The following is a 26,278-nucleotide window of genomic DNA, read 5'->3' as shown; positions in this document are numbered from 1 at the left end:
GGTTAGGACTCGTTGTAGGTCTTGCCCTGCAAGTTCGCTATGGAGGGATCCGCTCCCTGCCAGCTGATCAGACTGGAGGAGAGAGGGGGAGAGAGAGGAGAGGAAAGGAGAGGAGGGGTGAAGAGATCAAGGGAGAGGACAGAAGTTGACCAGTGGAGGGAAGAGAGGAGGAGAGGAGGTAGGAGGGTCGGGAGGGGTTGACACACCTTCTTGAGGATAAAGGGGATCATCGAGTGCTGGCCTTTGATCTGGCAGAGGTGCAATGCCGTGTTGCCCTCCACGTTCTGCGCGTCCACGTTGCAGCTGAAGTCCAGCAGCGCTCTGCACATCCTCCTCAGCCCCTGCACGGCTGCGATCATGAAGCCAGTGTTCCCCTCCTCGTCTCTCGTCTCGACCAGCTTGCTGACGGAGGACTTCGAGTCCTGTAACTGCTGCAGCATGTCCAGAACCTGGTCCAGCTCGTTGCTCCTGACGTTCTGAAGGAACTTGAGCCGGTCGGAGGGAGGCTTCCTCTTGCTCTCGGCCAGCATCGCGGCCATCCTGAGCACCCTCCCCTCCTCTCCACGTGCGATAGGAGGGAACACTCGCCCGAACTCCTCCCTCCTCCTCGACACCGCCGCGAGCTTGTCCGCCGCCGCCCTCTTGGGGGAGGCGGAGGGAGGAGCGAGGTACTCACTGAACCCTGAGTGCCGACGAAAGTTCCGGCTGTCCCCCAGGTAGGTGGAGGGCCCGCTGATGACAGCTGAGAAATCTCCAAGCTCCCCGTCCCCCCCCAGCTGGAGGCAGCGCACGCAGATCCCCGAGCCAGCGACGTTGCAGGGTCTGCCGCACCGCTCGCACTCGTCGTACATCTGACCCACCTGCCTCCCCGACAAGGACGCGAACAGTCGCCTGGTCCTCTCCATCTCCTCCCTCCCACAGACCGCCACTCCCCTCAGCTCCCGCTCCTCCTCCTCTCCCGGCTGCTTCCTCTCTGCCGCCTCGTCTGTCTCGCTCGCAACGAATCTCCTCCATGCACCAGATTGGAGCAGCACCTGCAGCAGAGCAGTGACAGGAGCATGCTTCTCGCTCAGTTGCACGTCTTCGCACTTGAGGAGGAACTGGATCGTTCGCAGCTTCGCGTCCCACGTCAGCCTCTCCCACGCATGACAGAGAGAGTCCTGCCCCTCAGCGAATATGTCGCCGAGGGAAGACAGGCTCCTGCTCCTCTTGCCCGCCTCCTTCATCCACTTGAGGTTTGACTGCAGCACGCTCTTGCTCCTGCTCTTGAGAGCAGGGGCATCGATGATACCTTCCTCTGCCTCAAGGTGCAGGTGCGTCAGCTCGAACAGCAATGAGCATCGCATCCTCAGCGCCGCTGGGTACTTGAACACCTCCTCCATTCTCCTCCTCCTCTCCCGATGCTCCCCAGATCTTCTTTCGTACGATCTCCTCAACGATCCAAGAGTGTCCGGCTCCTCCAGCTCTCCTGGAGCTTGACTGACTTCAGGGACCCTGTACGTTTCTTCCGTGCTCATGTGCTTACAAGCCTGTAGGACTGAACTAGTTTCATGCGAGTCGACGTGCTTGTAGTCTTCCTGCCTGCGGACTTTGATACAAGACCTTGGGAGGACGACCCTTGTCTCATCATCGTACCCGAAGAGGAAGAGAGAGTCAGGGACCAAGATCGCTGTTGGCATGTTGGCACTTGGCTGCTCCTGGTGGTGAACGCAGATGTCCTGCCCATGTGCAACAACATGCCAGCCAAACATGCTCTCAGTGGTGAACCTGATCTCATCAAAGTCCGCCGAATGTCTCTGCCCTCTCTCTGAACCATCCTTCCTTGCTGCCCTTCTCACCTTCCCATCCTTGCAGAACTCCCTCCGCCAACAATCCAAGGGCGTGAAGAAAATTCTGCCGTCTGCCGTCAGCTCAAGCAGAATCCCCCATCTGCTGTTCTTCATCAGGTAGCAGGAAGCTCCTGCTCCTGCAGACACAACTGCCCTCCTCCACGATCTCGATGCGCTAAGGAAAGATACGTCGTTGCGCGAGCCTCCTCGGCCATGGAGGAGCGGGAGCGTCGTGGACATGGCAGAAGGTCGGACGATTCAGTGATAGGAGGGAGACGAGAGGGGGAGAGAGGAAGGGTTGTGGCCTGGTCTTGCTCTGCTGCTCTTCTCCTCAGAACACACTGCCAGGTCAGCTCCTGCTTGCGTCGTCTCTGCATGGCAGATCCTCATTCTCATTCGCGCCGTAATCTTCATCACACCAGGGTTTCCTCCTCCACGAGCTCATACCAGTTTTCACGTGTCTGTCTGTCTGTCTGTCTGTCTGTCTCCTCCTCCTCCTCCTCCTCCTCCTCCTCCTCCTCCTCCTCTCTTCCTCTCTCTCCCAGCGGCAACTCCACACAGGTCTCTCGCAGCACCGGCATTTCGTAGGGCGAGGACCTACTAAATCCAAAGCCTCGACACAAAATTGAATAGCAGGCGCATTGAGGAGTGGAGAATGTTTGATGGGGGGAGGACGAGGACGAGGACGAGGACGAGGACGAGGACGAGGACGAGGACGAGGACGAGGACGAGGGCGAGGACGAGGACGAGGACGAGGGCGAGGACGAGGACGAGGACGAGGACGAGGACGAGGACGAGGACGCGTCAAGGAAGGGTGTCGATATTGGTGTTGAGACTTCTCATTTGTTATCAGTGTAATGAAACAAAGAGAGGACATGAGAGAGAACAGGAGGAGCTCAGAGGCGCGACGTCGAGCTCCTCCCCTTGACCACTTTCTCCATCGCCTCTTCCAGCAACTTGATCGTTCGCCGACGATTCAGCAGCTTGTCGAGGCCGAAGAGTCCGACGCGGAAGGAGCTGTAGCGATCTCCTTCATCTAGGGCGAGCGGAACGCCAGCAGCGATCTGCATGCCGACCTTAGCGAAGCTCTGTCCGCTCTTGATCTGCAAGTCTTGAGTGTATGACACAATGACGCAGGGAGACTGGAACCCTTCCGCTGCTACGCTCTTGAAGCCAAACTTAGCATGCACCAGCTCCCTCGCCTCTCTCCCCAGCAGAATTTGCTCCTGCTTCAGCTTGTCTAGCCCGAACTTTTCTGCCTCCTTCACCACGTCTCGGAACATCCGGAGAGCATCTGTTGGCATGGTAGCATGGTACATGTGCTTGCCAGCCTCGTACGTCCCCATCAACTTTCTCCAGACGTTGAGGTCCATGGAGAAACTGTCGGAGTTGGAGCACGAAGCTCGTGCACATGCTCGCTCACCCAGCAGAACCAGCCCACAGCATGCTGGGCCCGACCATCCTTTCTGAGGAGCTGAGATCAGCACGTCCACCCCCAGGCTCGCCATGTCGATCCAGAGGGCTCCGCTCGCTATGCAGTCCAGCACGAAGATGCCGCCCACCGACCTGGTCGCCTCTGCCACTCGTCGGATGTAGTCGTCAGGCAAGATCAACCCCACACTGGTTTCAACATGAGGAGCGAACACAACAGAGGGCTTCTCCCGCTTGATGGTATCTTCCTGGAGCACTTGTCATCCGATCGCCACCATTCCAACCCCTCACTCACCACTACTTCGATCGGTGGAGGACGGAAACTGTCTGTATCCCCACCAGCTCCCTCTCTCCTAGCTTTGAGCACCACTGTCCTTGACGCAATCTTTCCCGTTTCCAGGATCTGAGTCCATCGAAAGCTGAACCAACCATTCCTTATGATCAGCACATGCTGGTTCTTGGCAAACTGCCGGGCAACAGCCTCCATCCCGTAGGTTCCACTCCCTGGAATGACGACCAGCTCCTTGGCATTGTACGCTCTCTTCAGCGACGCACTGAGATCCTTCATTACCCCCTGAAACGACTGGCTCATGTGGTTGAGAGCCCTGTCTGTATAAACGACGGAATATTCCAGCAGTCCACTAGGGTCGATGTCTTGTCGAAGCCCTGGCATCCTGGGGGCAACAAGGATGTCAGTCAAGTTGAACAAGGTCCACGACCATCCCAGCTCTGACAGTTTACAAACTAACCCTGTTTTCTTCGCTTCTCCATTCCTTCCCCTCACCCCCCTTCCCCTCCTCCAAATGCTCTTCCTCTCCCTCCTCTCGCCCTCCTCTCTCCCTCCTCTCTCCCTCCTCTCTCCCTCCCCTCCCTCTCTTCCACTTCCTCTTCCTCCTCCTCTTCTTCTTCCTCTTACTCTTCCTCTTCTTCTTCCTCTTCCTCTTACTCTTCTTCTCCCTCTCCCTCTCCCTCTCCCTCTCCTCTTCCTCTTCTGCTGCATGTCGCCTCGCTCTCCGACTCATCGCACAAAGCATTGCGCCTCCCTCATCCGTTTTCAACTACTACTGCCCTCCGACTCCTGCAACAAGGAGGGGTACGAAGAACGAGGAAGACGTTCTAATAGAGAGGGTAGGGTAGTACCATGAGTGAGGTCCTAGGAAGGTGGTCGGAAATAGGGCTCCAATGGACCTAGAACAATATGGGGGTAGGGGGTACAATTAGGTTGAGGTGGGGGTGGTAAGAAAGGGAGGGAGCGAGGGGGTAGGATAGGACACCGCATGCGATCTGTTTTTGAAGAAAGAGGGGGTGGTCAAATGATTCCTTGAGGGGTGGTAATTTAAGGACCCGGTGCTTCATGGGATGAATTTATCAGGAAAGTAGGGGCATCATTAAAGGTGGTCCTTGATGATCGTGGGGGTAGGGTATGTGGGTAGGGTAGTTAACCAGAAAAGGCGGGAAAGGGAAATGGAAGAGCAGGAGAGAGGGTGGAGGGGGAAGCGGAGGAAGAGAGGCAGGAGGCAGGAGGCAGATACATGATTCATAGAAGTTCTTGAGTTGTACAAGGAGAAAGACAATGGAGGATCAAAGAAGATGAATTATGAACAAAGAATAGAATGTTGGCACCAATGTTGGACATTACAGGAGCAGTTAACGTGACGAGTGATTCGAAGGCCAGGGTTATCATATATCAGGGGATATCAGTAACTTCTTGCTCCTTTGGGGGGCCGGACAGTGTAGGAGAGTAAGAAACTCAGGTCTCTGCAGAAAGTCTGTATCCTTCCATGACTGTTCCCTAAGGCCAGCAAATAGAGGTCAGGAGAGTTAACAATGGGATCAATTTTCCCTATTGATGCATGTCGTGTCATTAAATTACTGGATTTTCAGAACCATTCTAATCTAACGGATAATGTCTGGTATGAAACAACCCAGTCTTCTTTCAGTCTTGCACGCACTGCAAGGCATCCATAGACTTCATGGAAGTCTTTCCAGTCAAACTATCTAACCTGTCATGCTTTGTAATCAACCCTGTTTGATTCTTTGATTCTTTGTTTACTGTTCTGACTCATGCAGATAATTTCCTTTCCATATCATGCCTCTCGTTTCTCACAGTGGAAAACTCACACATGCTGTTTGTTCCAGACATGGTCAAAGGGAGCAATGCCTTCGGTGGAGAAGGCCTTACAGGACTTGAAGGCGATCGCAAGTCTGGTCAGGATGTGAGGACGCAAAATGGTATTTCTTCATGTTGAACGCTGTGTTATCGTGGATTGAATTGATGTTGTTTTGTCACATTACAGTCATGGCTTGTATGGCTATAGCAAATGTTGTCAAGTCTTCTCTGGGACCAGTTGGACTGGACAAGATGTTAGTCGACGATATTGGCGACACAACCGTCACCAATGACGGAGCTACCATCTTAAACCTCCTTGAAGTGGATCACCCTGCAGGAAAGGTCTTGGTAGACCTGGCGCAACTCCAGGTAACGAGAAATGGACTTTTGTTGCTCGGGTGTAACGCTGCCGCTCAGGATAAGGAGGTGGGGGATGGGACAACGTCTGTTGTCATCTTAGCGGCAGAATTGCTTCGGGTGATTGTCTAGTCCTTGAGTGCGCACAAAGTTGTGATGACATTGCAGAGAGCCAATGAGCTGGTGAACATGAAGATTCACCCAACCTCGATCATTAGCGGGTTTCGACTGGCTCAAAAGGAAGCGATCAAGTATGTGAATGAAAAACTGAGCACCAAGGTACTTGGATGTTTGAGAGTTTGACCACAAGAGTGGCTCAGTTTGGATCAGGTTGACAAGCTGGGGAGGGATGCCTTGATCAATGTTGCAAAGACTTCCATGTCATCCAAGATTTTGAACATTAATTCCGGTATGTTTCCCTTGTTCTGTTTGCATGGTTGCTCATGGTGTATTCAAGACTTCTTTGCGGCCATGGCGGTTGATTCAGTGATGTCCGTCAAGACCGTCAACAGCTCTGGCGATGTTCGCTATCCTGTGAAGGCCATTAACGTCTTGAAGGTCAAATGTTCCCTTGCCTACTTTCGAAGCCTAATTATGCTTCCAGGCCCACGGTAAGAGTAGCCAGGAAAGTCGACGCATCGCAGGCTACGCCTTGAACTGCACCAGGGCTTCCCAGGTGATCGGTTTTACCTTGTTTCTCACTCGAAAATGACATCTTGAATCAAGGCTATGCCGACCGTTGTGAACAAAGCGAAGATCGCTTTGCTAGATTACGACTTGAGGAAATACAAGATGAGCCTTGGGGTACAGGTGACCCTGCAACTTGCTTTCTGCTGCTGGAATTGACATGACCTGGACATTGAAGGTGGTTGTGACGGATCCTTCCAAGTTGCAAGCCATTCGCGATAGAGAAGAAGATATCATGAAGGAAAGAATCGACCTCCTTATCAAGGCGGTAAGTCCAACAGGAGCGGAGGATCGGAAGCTGACACATCGGGCAGGGTGCCAACGTCATCCTTACTTCCAAGGGCATCGATGACCTTTGCCTGAAATGGCTGGTGCAAGCTGGAGCGATTGGAGTTAGGAGAGTGAAGAAGGATGACTTGAGAAGGTTTCAACTCTCGTGGATGTGGGGCATGAGCTCACTCGTTGTGGTAGGATTGCCAAGGTGACTGGTGGAACGATCATGCTTTCAATGGCTGGGATGGAAGGCGAAGAATCTTTTGATCCATCCATGTTGGGTCAAGCAGACAAAGTCTATGAGGAGCGAGTTGGTGACAACGAACTCATCGTGATTGAAGGATGCGCAAAGTAACAAGTGCAACGCTGAGACTTTGATGGAAACTGACATCCTGCACAGCCAAAAATCTGGCTCCATCCTTCTTCGCGGACCCAACGAGTAAGTGGAAGGATCAACGTGAACATTGGTCATGTTTGACTCGACATAGGTACACGCTCGACGAGATGGAGAGAGCGCTCCATGACGCCATGTGCGTTGTGAAACGTGTGCTGGAGTCAAACGAAGTGGTTCCAGGAGGAGGAGCGGTACGCGCACTCATTGTTCCCTACTGCTCTAATGCCGTTGCCCTCAGGTTGAAGCTGCTCTTTCCATCTACCTCGAGAACTTTGCGCACACGTTAGGGTCACGTGAGCAGGTCATTGGATTGGACGTCATCGTCCTTGTGTGATAACAGCTCTGCAGATGGCCATCGCGGAGTTCGCTCAGGCTCTCCTTGTTATCCCTAAGACACTGGCCGTGAACGCTGCATGCGACGCTACGGAGCTGGTCGCGAAGCTCAGAGCCGACCACTACCACTCTCAGGCAAGACTTGCAGTCCGCTGCACCCTCACACTCACTTGCTCACAGCAAGAGAAGGACGCGGGCAAGTTCAAGGAGAAGTCGTGCTCGGGCCTCAACCTGAGGTAACTGACCGCTAACGTTGTCGCGCCTCCGTGATGGCTGGTGCAGGACGGGAGTCATCCACAATTGCCTGCAGGCTGGTGTCCTAGAGCCGACGATGAGCAAGACGAAGTCGATCGCGTTCGCCACTGAGGCTGCGGTGACGATTCTCCGCATCGACGACATGATCCGCATCGACAAGACTGAGGACGAGCGAGCCAACATGTGATAGACAAGTAAAGGGGCAACCAATCTGATGCTTCATTGAGAGAGGGCAATGGTGTTTGAAGAGCTAAAGGGAAAGGGGGAAAAAATAATGGAAGGAGGAACGAGAAGCGAAGGGCCTCGCCACCTGCCGTGGTACGGTGTTACGAAGCAGTGAGTGCGCTAGAACAGCAAGATAAGAGGGACAGCAGCAATCAGCGAACTTTGAAGGCTTGCACAAACAATCATAGGAAATCATGTGCAGATATGTTTGCATCGTGTTGATATAAACGATAGGGAACGAGTCGACAAGCAAACAGTCTCTCGCTCTACCTTGCTCATGTCGTTGATTATCGACGCTGCTACACCTGCTGCGCACATGTCAAATGACTAGACAGTTTCATCTCCCCCTTCTGCCGTATAACACAAGAAATGACTGGACAGTTTCATCTCCCCCTTCTGCCGTATAACACAAGCTATCCCGTCAGGCTGTCATTTCATAAGCATCGTCATCGTGTTCAGAACCCAGTGCTTTTGACAGACATCATTCGGAATTCTAGCTCCTCCCCACTCCTTCCCTGATCTGCCTATTCCTCCCCTTCCCCAACCTCCTCTCGCTGCAGCCTCACCTATCACCAGGACTTCTGCAGCTCCAGCACATGCTCTATCGCCTTGGAGGAGTCCATCTCCTCGAACACGTCGAAGGCTGGACCAGACGAGCCGCCCAGGGACACAACTTCGTTACCACACAGTCTCCTTATCGTCTCGAGCTTCACTCCCTTGGACAGGAGCTGCTTCCCAAACGGATCTTCTTCGAGGCTGACCTGCATCCAGATCTCTCGCTCTCTCAGTCCCTCCAACGGCCCGGCGCTCGCATGGATCGAGTTGTCGCTCGTGTTAGGCTGGAAGGCAAGGCCGAGGCTCTGCCAGTCCTCCATGACTCTCTTTCTCAACGACCCGCCGGCAGCAGCGTTGGGGTCAGTCGCTCCGATGACTTCGTTGCGGAAGGCCTTCCAGGACAGGCTCGCCTCGTCGAACTCAACTTGCATCCAGTTGACCTGCGCGCCCGGGGCCGTGAACTTCTCCCTCATGCTCCCGTAGAACCCGTTGACCACTATCGCGCCATCGTCGGAGATGAGCGAGACGTAGTTGCCAGGGGCGAGCTTGAACGTCTTGCCAGCCCTCCATCTGCTCTCGATGGTGGTCACGTCCAGGGAAGGATTCTTCTCCTGATACTGCGCGAGGTTCATGACGGAGCCATCCGAGCAGGCCTGGGTCCAGCTCTTGCCGAACTCCTTCTCAAAGTCCGCCTGCCTGTCAGCAGACACGAGCAGCTCTCGCGGGTGAAGCTTGACAGCATTGGCCGCCAACGCAGCATAGTGATCGTCGATGATCCCCTTGGCCTTGATGACATCAGCTGTCAGCTCTCCTTGCTTCAAGATCTTGATACCTTTCCCTTCAAGATGCGATCTGCTCCCGGGTCAGCACTCAGAGCAAGCAACAACACGCTTTCACCTTGTGAGAGAAAGCACTTTGTCGTTGACAGCATGAGGCTTCACAAATACAAGAGCAACGTTCATGGATGCCATGAGCTGCAAGGTAAGTATCGATCTCCTCCCAGACACCGATCTTCTAGCAGGGCATGCAAAGTTGTATTGGCGGCTGGGGGATAGAACGGGCGGGCCTGAAGCAAAACAGTTCTGCCGAGCAGCTGCTGCTGACAAACTTGATCTCCCGAAAGCAAGAATGTTGGACAGGCCGTATGAAAGAGAGGAGGTGTCAACGACTGCAAAGAAGAGATCAGAAACGACAAGTTAAGAACATGGATCGTGACTACTATGACATGCTGCAGACCTATTGCTACTTTCAGATGTTCCTTGCTCTAGCCCCTCAATCCTTCCTATCCCTCCTATCCCTTCGTCTCTCGCCCCTCCCCTTCCTCCTCGCCTCCCTCTCCCCCCCTTTCTCCCCCTCCCTCCTCCATCCCCGCCATTTCTGCATGCGGCACGTGCTGCGGCAGAGTATTAACAAAAATATATGTCCGGGCCAGCCTCAGAGTTGAGTGGGGAGGAGGGGGGAGGAGGGTACATAGGGTAGCGCAACTAGAGCCGTAGATCAATATGGTGTTAGTCAGAGAGGACGAGGGGAGGAGGGTGGGAGCGAGGGACGGGGCAGGGAGGGAGAGACAAGGTGAGTTGTAACGAGAGATGATGCTGCAATGATTGGTGCAGCTAGATCAGCCTGGTTCTGCTGCAATTCATGTAGGGTTAAGAGTTTGTTGGACGGAGACTCAGGAAGGTGTTGGGAGTTTTTCGTGTCTATATGGAGAGTACAGGGATGAAAGCACGATATAGATCAGGTAGATAGACTATCAGAAGTGATGACGGAGAGGGTGTTCAAACAACATGTCTTCTGTCGATCCCTGATATGACATGTCATCCATTCTTGTGGTCTAATTGAGAATTCAGGCCTACGTTGATGTCCAGCAACGAAGATGTTCCTGCAGATGTCGAGGCTTTGGAAGATGCTTCAGAGCGATCCTCACAATCAGAACCTGATCTGAACCCTGAGGATGCTGCGAGCGACGATGCAGCACATGAGCATCAGCAAATGGATGTCGGAGAGACATCTGAGGCGATAGAGAGTGAGCGGTACTGTCGAATCTGCTTTGACCATGAAGACGATGAAGACAACCCGTTGATCTCTCCTTGCAACTGCACTGGAAGTCAGAAGTACATTCACAGCAAATGCCTGAAAACTTGGCAATTCTCCGTCCAGATCAGCTCACCCAACCATCCGCTCTTCCAATCACAGGATGAAAGGTAAGTTGACTACCTTCAGCGCGCTCCTTTGCTGATCCTCTCTCACCCAGACATAAGATCTGCAGCGTCTGTCGTCAACCCTTCAACTGCCCCCCTGCGTCAAGGATGGACATCATAGCCGAGATCAGTGGAGTTCCGCCTCGATGTGCGTTTCATGACATGACGTTCAAGGCATCGGTGACTTTGTTGATCTAGATATCTCTAGTGGCCTCGCCCTCATCTCAACGGAAAACGAAAACTTGCTTCGCAACTCGGAATCGCCGACGTTGCTGGAGGTGACAAGGGCGGCGGTGGGTGGGGAATGACTTGATTCAAGGTGTTGTTCCATCGGAGATGGTCCCATTGGAATCGAGCAGTTTACCTCATAACAAGAGTCGTGCAGGAGACTGAGGTGAATGAAGACTGAAAAGAAGAAAGATGTGATGGATAAGTAGGGGCAGCTGCTGCCGGGAGATGCTGTGAAGGGTGTCAATGTGACGGCTATCATGGACGCAACGGACAACGTACGGGTGAGATATCAGCTTGCAGGGCCTTGGTTGCTGTTTGTCTCGTCTGAGATTTCTTCTTATTCTTTCGCTTGTCCTTGTCCGCGATGTCGCTCACTCCTCGTTGATCAGGAGATCCAATCAGAGCTGAACGAGTTTATCTCATCGCTGGGCAGCACTGAGTCGAAACTTGAGGCAACTTGCCCCAACTCCCTAAGACAAGCATGCTGACGTCTTCTGCCAGCCATACTACTTCCGGGGTGGACCTGTCATGCCTGATCACGCTCTAGCAGTCGGGGTGAGTGAGGAGCCAAACGTGCCAGAGCCTTGCGATGACATCTCTTCGTTCCAAAGTTTGTGAGCTCAGTGGATGGTATGCAAGAGAATAGCAGCGTATCTGTTATATGCCAGGGTAAAGAGAAATTCTTGCCAGCCCTGGACCCTGAAGTTGCTCTGCAGGTGAACAATCCTTTGGAATATTCGGCGATGCAAAGGAAGGTAGAAAGATCTTGACATGTCGCTATTGCACGCTCTGACGTATTTCTCCGGTCCCTTCCCTTGTAGTTGCCCTCATGCTCTCAGAGTGTGGGATTCAGAAATCAGACAAGGAAGGCAAGATCTGTGTGCCCGTCTACATCTTTCTTGGACATGCCACGTGGACGAGGTGAGGGCTGCTGGCCTTGTGTCGAGGGATGACGATGGTTGGCCGCAGGATGCAGCTGCTGGGAGAGATCTCGAGGTTGGGTCGATGTTGTCTAGCCTCCCTTGAGCTCTTGTCACAGAGGCTCGTGGGGGATCCTCCCCCACGACTCGGTTCACGACATCTCACTGCTACTTCGCGTCGACTTGGACGAGCAAGGCAATCTCCTCCCATTCCCCCTCCCTCGCTCCCTCCCTCCCTCCCTCCCTCCCTCCCACCCTCCCTCCCTCCCTCCCTCCCTCCCTCCCTCCCTCCCTCTCTCTCTCTCTCACTTACTCACTCCCCTCCCTCCCCTCCCCTGTTGCTTCTCCCGGCTGTTCCTGCTCCACTTGACGATACTTCAGATGAGAGTCAGGGAGAGGCGCCAATATCTCACAGGATCGGGTGAGATCGAGCGAGAGCTTGCAGAGCGAACTATCTTGACAAGAGTCGAAAGGTTGTGGAGGAGGATGCTGCAAAGCGGGCTGGTGGTGTATGCGCAGAACAACCGAATGTGAGTTAGTGAGATCCAAAGTTCGTTTTGTATTGTGAGCCTGGACTGTACAGGAAAGATGAATTTCTAGAGCGTCGAAGAGAGTTGATGCAGAGCTTATCTCAGTTCTGAGCGATAACCTGAGGCTGTCGAAGGCCAAGAGAACTTGACTGGGACTTTATTGCTCTTTCATTCAGTTCCCAGTCCTTCACCTTAGCAGTGCTATAGTAAAAGATCTTCCTCGTTTCTTCTTCTCACTGCGATATCATATATATTGAGTGTACAAAGGCCGGGCATGATACGAGTGCTGTACCATACCAGGGCCAGCACTTGAATAAACCCGCTTGAAGGGCTACACTTGACAGTGACTCGCTTTATTGTTGCAAGTGTTTCAGTTGCTGTCCTCTGAGTCGCCTAAGAAGCTGTTCAAGTGAGTAAAAATTCGAAGTCGGTTAGCCGCCTTGTCAAATTCGCTTGTAGTAGAGGGACGAGGAGGAGGAGGAGGGAGACTGGGGTGTTCGGAGCTTAGCAAGCTCATGCCGTGCAGATAGGATGAAGAAGAGCAGGAGAGTCGCTCCTGAGGCCTCCGACAGCCTTGATGTCCTCAACGTCTCGGTCGAGTCCAGACAGACTATCAACACGGACAAGTCAAAGAACACGATCAAGAGTTCGGCGAGTGAGGAGAACGTCGATTTGGAGAAGGAGAAGTCAGACAAGCTTGACCTCTACCAGCTCGAGAAGTCATGGAGAGAGAAGTCCCCTCAGCAGAACGACATCGGGTTTTGGCGCTGGCTGCTAACGCCGGCTCCTCCTCCTCCGAAGCGTTGGGAAAGGTGCGTTCGAAGTCGAACTTTGCAAGAACTGATGCAATATCCGAGCAAAACTCACCAGGCAGTGACTTGACTTGTGCAGATCACGCAGGGTTGAAATATCCGATTGGATTCGTCAGATGCGCAAGGCAGGAGTGATTCGTATGCTGCTGTCTGAGTCAACCCTGTACAAGCTCAAGGCGGCGACTCGCCTCAAGTATCACGGGGAGCGAGACGATGAAGGGAGGAAGGATGGAAGAGGTGTCGCGAAGTGGCCAGACCCTCCATGTACTCTCCATGCGCTTCCTCTAGAACTGGTTCCCTGACAACCTGCATTTCCAGATGGAGGAGGCGAGGAGTACCTGGGCCTGTGGCGGGGGGATCAACCGCACACCAGCGGCGTGCTGTGCTGGTTCAACGGGGATATCTACATGGGAGAGTTCACGGAGGGAGGTAAGTTCCAGGGGTCGGGCGTCTACCGCTATGGCGACACAGGAGAGTTTGCAGGAGACGTCTACAGAGGAAGCTACATTGCTGGGCAGCGCACAGGGCAGGGAGTGTATCAGTTCAACCCCAACGGGAACAGGCCGCAAGGAGGCGAGTACATCGGTCAGTGGCTCAAGGGCAAGTTTCATGGGCTGGGCGTCCTCAGGTACAAGGATGGCGAGAGCTTCGTCGGAGACTGGACCCACGATCTCAAGAACGGACTGGGGAGATACACGTGGGGACAGGACTCCGGGGAGATAGCAGGAGACTACTACCAAGGGGAGGTGGTGAACGGAAAGATCGAGGGCAACGGCTGCTACCGAACAGCTGACGGAGGGTATCACAAGGGCTGCTACGTGGACGGGATGAGGGAAGGGTGGGGCATACAAAGAGCTTCCGACGGCACGCAGCACATGGGGCAGTGGTCGAGAGACAAACTCAACGGGCACGTAGTGACGTACAACGCATACCAGCAGCTCCGGGCCAACTCGAAGGAAGTTCAGCTGTACACTCACGGGCAGTACATCTCCTCCCGCCCCTACCACGCCTCCGACTACTCACAGATTGAACTCCCCGCGCTAGAGGCCGAGATGCATGCAGACAAGAAGTTCCAAGAAGCCGCCAGAGTCGTGCAGAACGCTCGCTCGAAGCAGGTTTACGCCAAGGAGGCAGCAGAGAGGGCTGTCAAGGCGGAGGCCAAGGCGATCTACTGGGCGGAGGAGGCGCTGAAGCTGAGGGATAAGATACGAGCATGGTTCGGTCTCAAGGGAATGATCTTCCCCGATGAATAGCCTGGCACGGGCTCGGAACTAAGAAGCGGCTGTACTCAAGCTGTCTCTTCTCTTCTCGCCGTATCAGTGGCCATGTCATGATTGTCCTCGTACTGTTTTTTTGACTTAACTTTGAGTAAAAGTGTAAAGGTCAAGCCTCCTCGACAGGCTGAGTCGGCTAATTGTCCTCGTACTATTTTTTAACTTAACTTTGAGTGACTAAAGATGATTTAAACTTCGCCCACTACCAACGTGTTATGTGGGAGTTGCGTCTTCCACATCTCAGATGCTGCCGCAGTGTTCTCATCGGTCGTGAGGGAAGCTGCGAGACGGATTGCAAATATCTCGTTACGCCGTTATTTTATCATGAGAAGCAGATTACCCGTGGTGGATAGACTCTGTGACGTTCATCTGTTCAACGAGCACACTGAGTATTGCAATAAAAGGGTCTGTTTATTGACTGATCATCGGACTCCCGGATTAGCCCAGATTTTAGCTACTGCCTAACCCGTGGCGCTCCCGAACCCTGACTGAGCCCGCGCGGCCCCAATGCAGTCAGCCTGCCAGTACCGGGCCCGGGGTCACCGTCCACGGCGGGTTCATCCGCCGGATCGTCACCACTCACAGTCGGTGGCAGACTCAGACTGTTCCCCGGGCCGGGCCGGCCCCGTGGGGGACTTGATGATGCGGGAATTCGCCCGACCAGCTCCCCCCCGACCTGCCATGTCCGTCCGCCTTTCACCTGCCATGCTCTCAGTATCTCCTTGCTCCCCCTGCTCCTCCTGCTCCTCCTGCTCCTGATCTTGTCCCTCCTGCTCTTTCTGCCCCCCTTGCCTCCCTTGCCCCAACCCCACCCCCAGCTCCTGATCGTCAATTCAGACAAGGTATCAATCAAGATCGATCAAGTCATCACAACCCTCATTCCTCGGTTGCTTCTTACTGACTATCGTCAAGAGCTCATGTTAGGATCTCTTGCAGAGAGAAGCATGTTGTGCTGAAAGAACAAGCGCTCCCACACTTTACCCAGAAGAGATGGAGGCGTCGGACGATGAATCGATGTTGCTGTTGCTGATTCTTGCTCCCTTGCTCTTCTTCCTCTTCCTCAAGAGCTGCGGCAAGAAGCACACGAACAGGGACGATGAACAGCGAAAGAAAATGGTGCGGCAAAAAGCAGACGACCGTGCAGAAGTCGTGATTTCATCTCTTTCAAAGTGAGCTGCTTCTGAACTTCAACTTTGATTGTGACATTGTTGTTTCTTGCAGACCTTCTACTGTGAGCCATCGCAAAGAAAGCCATGGAAGGCAGTTTGAGGGGATAGAATGTGAGGAGTCTGAAGTGCCGTCGGAGGGTATCGAACTGGAGAACGACAGAGGGCGGAAAGAGAGTAGCAGTTTGTTACAAGAAAGTGGCGAAAACTATTCTGAGGAAGAAGAGTTTCCCAGTCTTGGCAAGGAACAAGGGAGATCCCCGGTGCTCAAAGGAGGAACTTTGGTAGGTCAAGATAGGTTCAAGTCAGCTCGGGAGTTTCTATCAAGTTCGGAAAGTGTCTTTCAGAGGTTGATCAAGGATGGGTTTTCTGCAAGAGCAGCGATCAGATCCCTCCTGCATCATGCAGAGAGCTCGAGCAAGGTTTCTTCGGTGTCGAGCACTTTCTATGACTGCATGACTTGGATCTGTTAGCCACTCCTGACCTGTCTCCACCAGTTTGACAGCTTCACAGGTCAGAGTGCTGCGATAATCGATGTCAATGCACCATGGAGAGAAGAGGAGATCTTGATGATCGGCGAAGAATACTTGCAACGGTCTCAGCTTCTTCGTTTTGTTTGTTGAATGACGAATGTTTTGTTGTTCTTGTTGTTCTCCAGATTTTCAGACATCGAGAATGATTTACTCCGAAAGTATGCACACAATTCGATTCTGAATCCGAAGGATGACATGTTGCAATCCGAACAAAAGATTGAGAGGGAAAAGAGCGAAGAGCCTCTCTTGCGCCATGAGACGGAGCAAGTGATAGAGGCAGGAAAAGATGATCAGAATGATTGGAATGTGGTCTTGGCAGATGACGAGTTGAACGAGGATACTGTAGAAACTAATTGTGAAGTCGATGAGCTGGAAGCGTTGAAGCTTGAAATTTTGGACAAGACAGGGTTCCGTGTTTCCGGTGAGCTGCTCTCTGCCACGTTTTCTACTCTTTTGAAAGTGATTGCAAGATGCTGTTTCATTCGACGACCTTTTGTCATCCCTGAACGCAAAGATGTGTGAAGCGATGACAGAAGATTTCTGGGGGGTCAAGTACAAATCGATACCATCACAACCTGATCAGATCGTCAAGATCGCAGGAGGGAGGAGGAGTGAGATAGCTCTTCTTGTGTGTTTCAGGGTCTGGCAGAAGCTGGACTGCATGTCTCCAGCATGCGCAGCAGTAGCAAGACTGAGTGTCATGGTGAATGTTGGTACTCTGTTCAAACAGGGAACTCTCCCTCTCCCTCCCGATGTCGTTCCTCCAGTATCGTCCACAGATAACCTATCTTCCGGTCTGTGGGGACTCTGACGAAGATGTTCTGCTCATTGCACTTGCGCAGATCTGGGCCGAGAAACAGCGTTCCTGTTTCAGCATGAAAACTTTTCCAAGGATGTCTTTCAGAGCCTATCACATCCTCAGTCACTGTCGAGTTGCTTCTTCTCCCAACATCTCCCTTGCTCTCTGATCTCTATCAACGTGGAGGAAAGGATGCTCCCTGCCCTCCTCGCCGTCGCCCGGGGGGTCTGGGAGGAGGAGGAGCAGCAGCAGGGCAGAAACAGGAGGGTCGATGCGATTGGCAGGAGCATGCGGGAAGCACTCTTGAGACCAGCATGGATCAAGGTAACTCTTCCTCCTCGTCCTCCTCCTCCTCCTCCTCTTCCTCCTCCTCCTCGTCCTCCTCCTCCTCCTCCTCCTCCTCCTCCTCTTCGTCCTGTTTCCTTGTCCTCGCTAGACTTCTTCTGCTTCTCCTCCTCCTCCTCCTCCTCCTCCTCCTCCTCCTCCTCCTCCTCCTCCTCCTCCTCCTCCTCCTCCTCCTCCTCTTCGTCCTGTTTCCTTGTCCTCGCTAGCCTTCTTCTGCTTCTCCTCCATCCCTCCTTCTCTCTTCCTTTACATGTTTGCAGATTTTCTCAGAATCGACCAATCTGTTAGCGAGCCCACAGCCCCGTCAAGGTAATTAGCAACATGTCGAAGGAGAGGAGCGAGAAGCGGGAGGAGAGGAGGAGAGAGGGAGGGACGGAGAGAGGAAGGGAAGATGCAGAGGGGATACGCAGGAGAATCATTGACTGAGTTGATGATCAGAATTCTCTACAAGTGCGATCTGCTGCATGCTAGGAGGATGGACGAGCTTGTACCTGCCTGACAGCGTCGGCGCTTGTGACGTAAGACGGCAGGGCGAGAGAAGGGAGGGAAGACAACGACAAGTCCCGTCGCTTCCTCCTCCTCTCTCTCTTCGGACTGAAATCTGCGCTGAATCTGCGCGATGCTGATCTGCGATCAAGTTTCTTTCAGATGGCAGGTGGGTAACTCATTGTCCTCTCCTCCTTAATCCTCGCTTCTCCTGTACTCCTCCTCCTTCCTCTTCCTCCTCTTTCCCCCTCCCTTCGCTCTTGTCCTGTCTTCTCCTCTCTCCTTTTCTCCTTCTCTTCTTCTCTCTTCTCTCCTTTGCTTTTGTCTTGTCTTGTCTTGTCTTGTCTTGTCTTGTCTTGTCTTGTCTTCCTCCTGCTCAACTTACGACTTTCTCCTCCAGCAAAACTCTTCCAGTGTTGTCAGTTCGACGAGGAAAAGATGTTGGAGGACTCGAAATCCTCACACGCATCTCCCGAAGCCGCTGCTCTTCTTCTCTCCTTCCTCCTCGCCCTCCTCTGCGAGCCCTTCGCTGCTCCTCACTCTGCTCTTCATCGCAACTGGTCCCGACTCGATCCCAGCAGGTCAAGATGTTCCCTTCCTCCTTGATACGCCCTGTCACCTTCAATCCTCCTCGCCTCCTCTTTCCATCCAGTTGTCTCGTACATCATCCTTCTGCTCTCGACAACTCTTATGTGGTCTGGCTGCTCCTGCTCCTGCTCCTCCTGCTCCTCCTGCTTCTCCTCCTCCTCCTCCTTCCTCTCCTCCCCCTCTTCCCCCTCCTCCTTCTGATGGAAGGCCACAGCTTCATCATAGACGAGGGCCAAGAGGATCCGCTTGGGAAGAAGAAGCAAGTGAGCAGCAAGGAGGTCAAGGGGCAGCAGGACAAGTTCTTGATGAGCGGGGAGGAGGCGGAGGAGATAGCAGAAGCCATCTGCGAGTCAGCTGAGGTGAGCAGAATTTATGAGAAGGAGGAGGAGGAGGAGGAGACGGGAGGGAAGGGAGAGGAGAGGGGGAAGAATGCATTGGAGAAGAGAGAAAGAGGGGGAAGAAGGGAAACACTCGAAGAGAGCAGGGGAGAAATTCGTTGGTTTCTGATCAGGAAGAGCAGGTGGTGCAAGAGGAGGAGGAGGAGGAGGAGGAGAGACAGACTTCTTTTATCTCAGCCATCTGGCCGCTCTTCCTCCTCAGCTTTCACAAGTGCCTCCTCCCAGCTTTCCGCCTGAGGAAGCAGACGGAGGGAAGGAATGAGCTACAAGCACTGCTTTCGCTCCTCTTCTTCCCCTCTCGGTGCTTGTTGGTCGCTCCTCGAGGCTCAGCGGTTGAGCAGGGAGGGACGCAGGAGCTGGTGCTCAGACTCGTTGGATTCTGCTTGTCTTGGATAGCATCCTTCTCCTCCCGCTTCGAGAGTGACGGAGGAGGAGGAGGAGGAGGAGGAGGAGGAGGAGTGCAGGAAAGGGCTCTAGAAACGAGGGAGAAGCTGTGTTTTGTTCCATCTTGCATCTTGAGAGATTGTCTGCAATTCCTCAATATGATCTGGATGGACGAGGTGACTTTGACTTGTTTCTTTCTCATGACATTTGACTTTTTTCTTTCTCATGACACGTCGCTCATGAAACTATATCTCAGCACTCCTTCTTGTGCGAGTCAGTTGCCTGCCCCTGGATCGTTGACTCTTTCCCGTACTTGCTGTCGCGAGCTGGAGGTTTGGTGAGGTGAGAAACGGAGTTTCACAAGATTTGAAATGTAGATGAGTGAGTTGAAATGCGGAGCACCGGGATGCGGAAATTGAGATGAGACGATTGAAATGTGGGATATTGACGGGATGGAGTGTGAAAGCTTTGAGACTTTCTTGATTTGAAATGTCGTAATCTTGGGGAGAGATTTCAATTCTTGAGATGTCGAGATACTGATATTCAAATCTCGTTTGTCACCAGCAATTTCCTCCGTTATCGCCTGGGGGAATTTCTGTTCAACTTGTACGAGAGAGACGATAGCCAGCGGCGACCAGCCTGGGACAGTCGACTCTATCCCATCTCAGGTGAGCTGAGAGGAGGAGCAGAAGGAGCACAACGAGGAGGAGGAGGAGGAGGAGCAGCAGCAGCAGCAGCAGCAACGAGGGGGTGGAGGAGCACAACGAGGGGGTGAAGGAGGAGGAGGAGGAGGACAGCTAGAAGGAGGAAGAGGAGGAGGAGGAGGAGGAGGAGCAGCAGCAGCAGAACGATGGCGAGGAGGAGGAAAAATAACCAAATTTCCTTGCAGGGCCGCAGGGGAACGTGGGAGGGAGGAGGAGGAGGATGTGGAGGTCGCTGGCAGAGGTCTACTGTGATGTGCAAGGAATTCTGTCATCAGAAGCTCATGTATTCGACAAGAACGTTGCAAGGTACAAGCTCGGATGCCTCCTCCTCCTCTTCTCCCGTGATGAGGCAGAAGGAGGAGGAGCAGCAGGAGCAGGATGTGGCGCACAGCTGTTTTCTCCTGTGAGGCAGCCGTCAGCAGGAGGAGGAGGAGGAGGAGGAGGAGCATTCCTTCTTGACGAGTGGGAGGAGGAGGAGCTGGTGGAGACTCTGCTGGATGACGTGCTGAGCGACTGCGTCTTCGTTGTCAGCGACGCTCTCAGTCGCCTTGCGGACATCGCCTCCATCCAGCGAGAGCAGAAGGACGATCGCTGGCTGAAGCTGCAGGAGCAGGAAAGGAGGGACCGGCTTGTCCTCCTTGGGCAGCTGCAGGGGATCGCCCGCCACTTTCTGAACCTGACGAGGAGGAGCATGGAGCTTGTTCGGCGCCTCCTCCTCTTCCACGACGTGCAGGAGACTTTCGGCCGCTCGCAGAAGATGGGGAGCAAGCTTGCAGGATTCTTCTGCTCCTGTGCCTCTCAGGTCTGCGGGGAGGGGAGGGAGAGGCTCTTGGTGGAGGATGCCTCCTCCTACGGACTGCTCCCCTCCCAGCTCATGGAGAGCTTTGCTCTGCTCCTGCTCCAGCTCAGGGGAGCAGACACTTTGCGGGCTGCCCTGCGAGCGAGGGCGAGGGAGGAGGCAGGAGGCTACGACCACTTCCTCCGCCTGCTGCGCTCCAGCTCCTCTCTGAGTGAGGAGGATATCAGCTCCCTCCTCTCCCTCCTGCCCTCCGACCTTCACTCCCTGCCCGCCGCCTCCTCCGCCTCCTCCGAGCCTGAAGGACAAGAAGAGGTGGCCGAGGAGAAGGCGTGGGAGCCGGAGGAGGCAGACAGGCTCTTGTACTCTGAGACGATGAAGCACCTGAGCTTCAGGAACGCGAACATGGCGGGGGAGGAGGAGCGGTACGTGGGGCACAGCTTCCGGCACGAGATAGCCGGGAGCAAGCTCGGGGCATCGAGGAGGAAGGTGAAGCGGCTGGTCCAGGAGCTGCATGCTCTCGCACAAGCAGGAAGTCTTCCTTCCTCCCCCGCCGCCGCCATCTTCCTCCTTGTCGACGAGACGCGCATGGACGTCGCTCAGGTCGCCATCTCCGGCCCCACAGGCTCCCCGTACGCCCTTGGTCTCTTCCTCTTCGATGTTTTCTTCCCCGACCTTTACCCTGACGTTCCTCCTCTCCTCCTCCTCCGCACTACCGGCAACGGCCTCGTCCGCTTCAACCCCAACCTCTACTCCGACGGCAAGGTCTGCCTCTCCCTCCTGGGCACCTGGCACGGAGAAGCCTGGAACCCTTCCTCAAGCACCTTCCTTCAGGTATCCTCCACCATGGTGGTGGTAGTGCTTCTCCTCATCCTCGTCCTCCTCCTCCCTCCCTCCTCCCTCCTCCTCCTCCTCCTCCTCCTCCTCCTCCTCCTCCTCCTCCTCCTCCTCCTCCTCCTCCTCCTCCTCCTCCTCCTAACAACGGCTGCCCTTGCTCCGCCTCCTTCTCTGCTTCATCCCGCAGCGCTCAGACCGCGCAGGTTCTTGTGTCCATCCAGAGCCTCATCCTCGTTGATCAACCTTACTTCAATGAACCCGGTGCTCCTCCCTCCCTCCCTCCCTCCCTCCCTCCCTCCCTCCCTCCCTCCCTCCCTCCCTCCCTCCTCTTCATCATCTCCCCCTTCTCTCCTCCTTCTCCCCTCTTATCTGCTGTCAACTAGACCAAACGAGATGTAGGGGGCAGGAAAGGGAGGAGGGAGGAGAGCGATAAGGGTCTTGTAACCACAGAGGGAGAGGAGGGAGGTGGAGGGTTGACAGGTGAATCAGGGTACGAGCTGCAGAAGTCCTCGCCGGAGGGGAGGAGGAGGAGCAGGGAGTACAACGACACTATCCGTCTCAACACAGTTCGCTATGCCATGCTCGAGCACCTTCGAAACCCTCCGGTGACCTCCAGTCCCCTCCTCCCCTTCCTCCCTGCCCTCCTGCTTCTTCCACTGCCCATCCCTCCCTCCCTCACCTCGTCCTCCCTTCCTCTTCCCCTCTCCCTCCCTCCTGCCCTCCTCGCTTCTCTTCCTCGTCTCCTCACTCGCCTTCAGATGGGGTTCGAGGACCTAGTTCGCGCTCACTTCAAGGAGCTGAGAAATTTCGTGCTGGGCGAGTGCAGGAGGTGGGCGCGCGAGTCGCTCTCCTCCGACATCCGCCGCGAGCTCCATGTCCTCACCGACCAGCTGGAGGAGGAGATATCACGCTTGCCCTGATGCATCCTCCTCCTCCTCTCCCTTCTTTCCTCCCCCTCCTCGTCCTCGTCCTCTTCCTTCCTTCCCTTCCTCCTCCTCCTCCTCCTCCCCCCTTCCATCTCATCTTCTTCCAAACTTCTCCTCCCCTCTCGCTCCTCTCGCTCCTCCCCCCATCTCCCTTGTCGCTCCATCAGCGTCTGAAACTTCTTGTTCGAACATGACGGTGATAAAGGTTTTCCTTCACTTTCATCTACATTTCAAGAATTTCTTCCCCTTACTGCGCATGTCCTGCTCCTGCTCCTGCTCCTCCTACCAACATTGCTGCGCACTCCCCAATTCCAACTTCCCTTCCCACCATTTCCAGCATGGACCGCAAGCTGTCTCTCAGCATCGGCTGTAGCACATATTAGCTCCTCCTCCCTCCTCCTCCTCCTCCTCCTCCTCCTCCTCCTCCTCCTTCCTCCTCTCGCTCACATTGTTGGATGAAATGCACTTGCACATGGGCTCGAAGAGGAGCAGAAGATGCGCTCGTCTCCTCGACCTTCCAACCTGCACCTCCGTGCTGCAGGCTGACGTGAGCATGCGATACAAGAGGGAAGGAGGGGAGGGGAGGAGCGAGGGTGGTGGAAGGAGGGAGGGAGAGGGAGAGAGAGAGGTAGGGAGAGAGAGAGGAGGCCGGAGAGGAGGCAGGAGAGAGGAGAAGAGAACAGGGAAGGGAGGGAAGGGAAGTGGGAGGAGAGAGCAAAGAGGAGGAGGAGAGGGGGACTGACATGCTGTCGGTAGTGTTGTCGGAGCCAGTAAGCTGATTCCTTATGTACCTGCAGGAGATGAGCGACAGGAAGGAGGAGGAGGAGGAGGAGGAGACATTTGATGATAGAGATGTTGACTGACTTCCGGGTCAAGCTCGAGCCCCTGCGAAAAGATGAGCAAGGAGAAGCAGCAGCAGGAGGAGGAGGAGGAGGAGGAGGAGGAGGAGGAGATCACCTGCAGACGACGAGCGGCGCCCACGACTTGCTCGGTCCTTGCGCGGGGGAGGGGACAAGAAGAAGCCTCGGACTCATCCTTGACGTACCTGATGGAGCGTGACAAGAGAAGGAGGAAGAAAGAAGGAAGGCAACAGAGAAATAGTAGTAAGGGAAGGGGAAAGGGAAGGGGGAAGAGGAGCAGGAGCAGAAGAGGAAGAGGCGGAGGCGGAGCAGAGGAGGAGGAGGAGGAGGAGGAGGAGGAGGAGGGGCAGCAGCAGGAGGAGAGAAGGTTGAAGAGGGAGGACTTACTCCTCCAAGATGTGGCGGCAGGCGGAGACGAGCATGGGAGCAGCGAGCTTGGCGATGCTGAGCCTCCTCTCCTCGGGTATCCGAACCTCCTCCACCCCCTCTCCTTCTTCCCACTGGCGGGAAATTTCCTCGGTAGAAGAGGAGGAGGAGAGATCGAAGAGAAAACCCAGGCAGTGCTCGGCCAGGTAGAACCTGCAGGTGGTGAGTGAAGGAGGAGTAGAGGATAAGAGAGGAGAGAGGAGAAGGAGGAGAGGAGGTGATGGTGTAGAAGGAAGATGATTGGAGGAGAGAGGAGCAGCAAGCGAGCAGGGAGCAGGGAGCGAGGAGGAAGAGGACGAGGAGGCACCTGAAGGAACGAGTAGATGGTCCCATGGGGCTCATGGGGATGGAGAGGAGGGTAGAGACAATCTCGCTGAGGATCGAAAGCAGCTGCTCCTCCACCTGCATGACTGTCAGCCCTCCCTCTCTTCCCTTCCTCTTCCCCCCCTCCGCCTCGTTTCTTCTCCTCTCCTCTCCTCTCCTCCTTCCTCCCGCCTCACTCTCACTCCCTTTCCACACATCTCTTTCTCTCTCCTCTCTTCCCTTCAACTTCCTTCCTTCACCCCTCCTCTCGGTCCTCTCCTCCCCCCCTCATCCTCTGACTCTCTCTTCCCCTCCTCCCTTCCTCTCTCTCTCGGCCTCACCTCGGCAGCAGGGCGATCACCAGCATTTCCTCGACGATGAACTGAAATAAAAGTGCTCAAACGTCTTCTCCTCTCCTTCCACCTCCTCCCACCTCCCCGTCCCTGGATCCCCCGCCCTCCCTTTCCCTTCCTCATCCCCGACCTCTTCATCCCTTTCCCCTCTCCTCCTCAGCTCTGCTCTCACCTGTGCGAGATGGATATCAAGCACTTCGTTCTCCTGCGCCTGCTCCAGCGACTCCATGGCGGGAGCTTGCAGCTCTCGCTCAGCTGAGACAAGACCGTCAGAGGGCGGAAGGAAGGGATGAGAACGTGGGAGAGGGAGCATGTGGAGGATAGGGAGGAGGAGGAGGAGGAGGAGGAGGAGGAGGAGGAGGAGATCAAGAAGGAGGAGTGAGTAGAGAAGAGAGCAGGAGGAGGAGCAGGGTGAAGGAGGAGGAGCAGCTTATATCACAAGGAAGCAGGAAGGATTTGATGCCCGCGCATGTTCTCAGCCAGAGAGCAATCTTCTCTTCCTTGGCGATCGACTCGGAGAGGTTAAGTGAAGATAAGCCATGACTGCCAGACTGATGTCAGGTCCTGCTGCTGCTGCTGCTGCTGCTGCTGCTGCTGCTGCTGCTGCTGCTGCTGCTGCTGCTGCTGCTGCTGCTGCTGCTGCTGCTGCTGCTGCTGCTGCTCCCTGCTGCTGCTGCTGCTGCTGCTGCTGCTGCTCCCTGCTGCTGCTGCTGCTCCCTGCTGCTGCTGCTGCTCCCTGCTGCTGCTGCTGCTCCCTGCTGCTGCTCCTTCTCCCGCTCTATCATCTCACCTGCATACGCTCATGAAGGCCTGTGCCGCACCCTTCCATGCGGCAGGCGAGGAGGAGGAGGAAAATTTGGAGCACATGGAAAGGAGCAGGCGAGGAGCGAGCTCTGCGATGACTTGCGCCTGAACGTTGCGATCAGCAGAAAATCAAAACGATCAAGAAAGAGATGAGGAAGAGAAGAAAGACAGGAAAAGAGGGGGAGGAGAGAGGAGGGGGAGAGGAGGGAGGGAGGACAGATGGGAGGGAGGGAGGGAAGAGAGGAGGAGGAGAGAGGAGGAGGAGGAACGAAGGAAGAAGGGAAGAGAGGAGGAGAGCGGGAGGGAGGCGAGAGGGGGCGCGATTCGATGATGCAGAGGAAGGGAAAGAGTCTGACCTGGACGGGAGGCGGACAAGCTTCCACGAAGAGATCGACGATTCTGTTCAGACTCGCCCGCACAAGAGCGTCGGAGGAGGGAGAGGAGGAGGAGGATGTAGCAGGAGGACGCGTGCTCTCCTCCCAAGAGTAGTTCGTGCTTGAGCTGGGAAGGTGGTCGAGGAGGGTAGAAAAAGTGTACAACCACAGCGCCTGCTCCGTCTCCTTACCTGCCTCTACATCAATGTCCTCATCTTTTCCTACTCCTACTCCCCACCCGCAACCCCCACACACACCTCCCTTCTCCCCCTCCTCCTCATACCAACATCATTACCATCATCATCATCATCTACACCACCATGACCACCACCACCACCATCAACGTCATCATCATCATAATCATCATCATCATCATCATCACCGTGCAAGCTGAAATTGCATGCGACCGTTCTCATCGTCTTGCAAGTTTCAGCATCAAGTTCGCTAGTAGACCTGTAGCATAATCATCCCTTGCTCCTCCTCTCCTCTTCGACTCTCTTCCACACACATTCCACCACTTCTCCTCCTCCTCCTCCTCCTCCTCCTCCTCCTCCTCTCATGCCTTCTCTCTTTTCCTCCTCCTCTCTCATATTTTGTCCTCCTCTTCTCCTCCCCTCCTCACCTCTCACTCGCAAACATGGCACACAGCAGCTGGTCCTGCATGCGGATCAAACTGCAAAGGTTGTTCTGCTTTAGCAGCCCGGTCTCCCTCACACTGCACAGCACGTTCAGCTCTTCTCCACCCTCTCCCTCCTCTCAATCAAAATGAACAAAAGCAC

General features: G+C 54.6%; 8 protein-coding genes across 8 annotated transcripts in view; 5 read left to right on the top strand and 3 right to left on the bottom strand.

Moving 5' to 3' along the window:
* Positions 1-2: 2 nt before the first annotated feature.
* Positions 3-440, bottom strand: GUITHDRAFT_66725 (hypothetical protein; the record flags this gene model as incomplete). The annotated part of the gene is made up of 2 exons (XM_005837337.1): positions 3-56; positions 207-440. The coding sequence occupies 2 exons, from the start codon at positions 438-440 to the stop codon at positions 3-5; spliced, it is 288 nt and encodes a 95-aa protein (XP_005837394.1).
* Positions 441-3,708: 3,268 nt separating this feature from the next.
* Positions 3,709-8,134, top strand: CCT1 (cytosolic chaperonin protein, alpha subunit; the record flags this gene model as incomplete). Its single annotated transcript, XM_005837336.1, has 18 exons — positions 3,709-3,733; positions 5,445-5,492; positions 5,558-5,739; positions 5,788-5,847; positions 5,896-6,006; positions 6,058-6,136; positions 6,185-6,285; positions 6,332-6,403; positions 6,454-6,537; positions 6,593-6,682; positions 6,729-6,838; positions 6,886-7,038; positions 7,088-7,126; positions 7,176-7,272; positions 7,320-7,382; positions 7,430-7,549; positions 7,595-7,650; positions 7,697-8,134. The coding sequence occupies 18 exons, from the start codon at positions 3,709-3,711 to the stop codon at positions 7,854-7,856; spliced, it is 1,650 nt and encodes a 549-aa protein (XP_005837393.1). The 3' UTR covers positions 7,857-8,134.
* A 329-nt stretch (positions 8,135-8,463) lies between these two features.
* Positions 8,464-9,411, bottom strand: GUITHDRAFT_66768 (hypothetical protein; the record flags this gene model as incomplete). The annotated part of the gene is made up of 2 exons (XM_005837335.1): positions 8,464-9,301; positions 9,347-9,411. The coding sequence occupies 2 exons, from the start codon at positions 9,409-9,411 to the stop codon at positions 8,464-8,466; spliced, it is 903 nt and encodes a 300-aa protein (XP_005837392.1).
* Positions 9,412-10,309: 898 nt separating this feature from the next.
* Positions 10,310-12,442, top strand: GUITHDRAFT_103644 (hypothetical protein; the record flags this gene model as incomplete). Its single annotated transcript, XM_005837334.1, has 13 exons — positions 10,310-10,653; positions 10,704-10,798; positions 10,849-10,928; positions 10,970-11,044; positions 11,088-11,162; positions 11,383-11,436; positions 11,493-11,550; positions 11,598-11,636; positions 11,721-11,802; positions 11,851-11,882; positions 12,183-12,222; positions 12,275-12,331; positions 12,385-12,442. The coding sequence occupies 13 exons, from the start codon at positions 10,310-10,312 to the stop codon at positions 12,440-12,442; spliced, it is 1,089 nt and encodes a 362-aa protein (XP_005837391.1).
* Positions 12,443-13,469: 1,027 nt separating this feature from the next.
* Positions 13,470-14,051, top strand: GUITHDRAFT_56577 (hypothetical protein; the record flags this gene model as incomplete). Its single annotated transcript, XM_005837333.1, has 1 exon — positions 13,470-14,051. A coding segment is annotated over one exon (582 nt), but the record flags the coding sequence as incomplete, so codon positions are not given.
* Positions 14,052-15,407: 1,356 nt separating this feature from the next.
* Positions 15,408-17,759, top strand: GUITHDRAFT_103642 (hypothetical protein; the record flags this gene model as incomplete). Its single annotated transcript, XM_005837332.1, has 9 exons — positions 15,408-15,586; positions 15,639-16,051; positions 16,097-16,178; positions 16,242-16,537; positions 16,587-16,910; positions 16,959-17,140; positions 17,200-17,239; positions 17,521-17,569; positions 17,699-17,759. The coding sequence occupies 9 exons, from the start codon at positions 15,408-15,410 to the stop codon at positions 17,757-17,759; spliced, it is 1,626 nt and encodes a 541-aa protein (XP_005837389.1).
* A 3,391-nt stretch (positions 17,760-21,150) lies between these two features.
* GUITHDRAFT_44246 (hypothetical protein) lies at positions 21,151-22,325 on the top strand (the record flags this gene model as incomplete). The annotated part of the gene is made up of 4 exons (XM_005837331.1): positions 21,151-21,450; positions 21,657-21,714; positions 21,943-22,058; positions 22,212-22,325. Coding segments are annotated over 4 exons (588 nt in total), but the record flags the coding sequence as incomplete, so codon positions are not given.
* A 255-nt stretch (positions 22,326-22,580) lies between these two features.
* GUITHDRAFT_161783 (hypothetical protein) overlaps positions 22,581-26,278 on the bottom strand; it is a gene marked incomplete at its 5' end in the record, with an annotated part of 9,245 nt that continues 5,547 nt past the window's right edge. Inside the window, 12 exons of the mRNA XM_005837330.1 lie at positions 22,581-22,746; positions 22,827-22,914; positions 23,123-23,170; positions 23,218-23,264; positions 23,337-23,424; positions 23,627-23,818; positions 23,973-24,067; positions 24,494-24,576; positions 24,761-24,864; positions 25,112-25,230; positions 25,482-25,626; positions 26,122-26,214. Of these exons, the coding sequence (XP_005837387.1) occupies positions 22,627-22,746; positions 22,827-22,914; positions 23,123-23,170; positions 23,218-23,264; positions 23,337-23,424; positions 23,627-23,818; positions 23,973-24,067; positions 24,494-24,576; positions 24,761-24,864; positions 25,112-25,230; positions 25,482-25,626; positions 26,122-26,214 (1,222 nt within the window). The 3' untranslated portion in view covers positions 22,581-22,626. The remainder of the gene's footprint in view (positions 22,747-22,826; positions 22,915-23,122; positions 23,171-23,217; positions 23,265-23,336; positions 23,425-23,626; positions 23,819-23,972; positions 24,068-24,493; positions 24,577-24,760; positions 24,865-25,111; positions 25,231-25,481; positions 25,627-26,121; positions 26,215-26,278) is intronic.

The sequence above is a fragment of the Guillardia theta genome, assembly GCF_000315625.1.
Source record: "Guillardia theta CCMP2712 unplaced genomic scaffold GUITHscaffold_14, whole genome shotgun sequence".
Lineage (NCBI taxonomy): Eukaryota > Cryptophyceae > Pyrenomonadales > Geminigeraceae > Guillardia > Guillardia theta.
The sequence above is the reverse complement of the archived record's forward strand: the minus strand, read 5'-3'. Positions and strand labels throughout refer to the sequence as shown.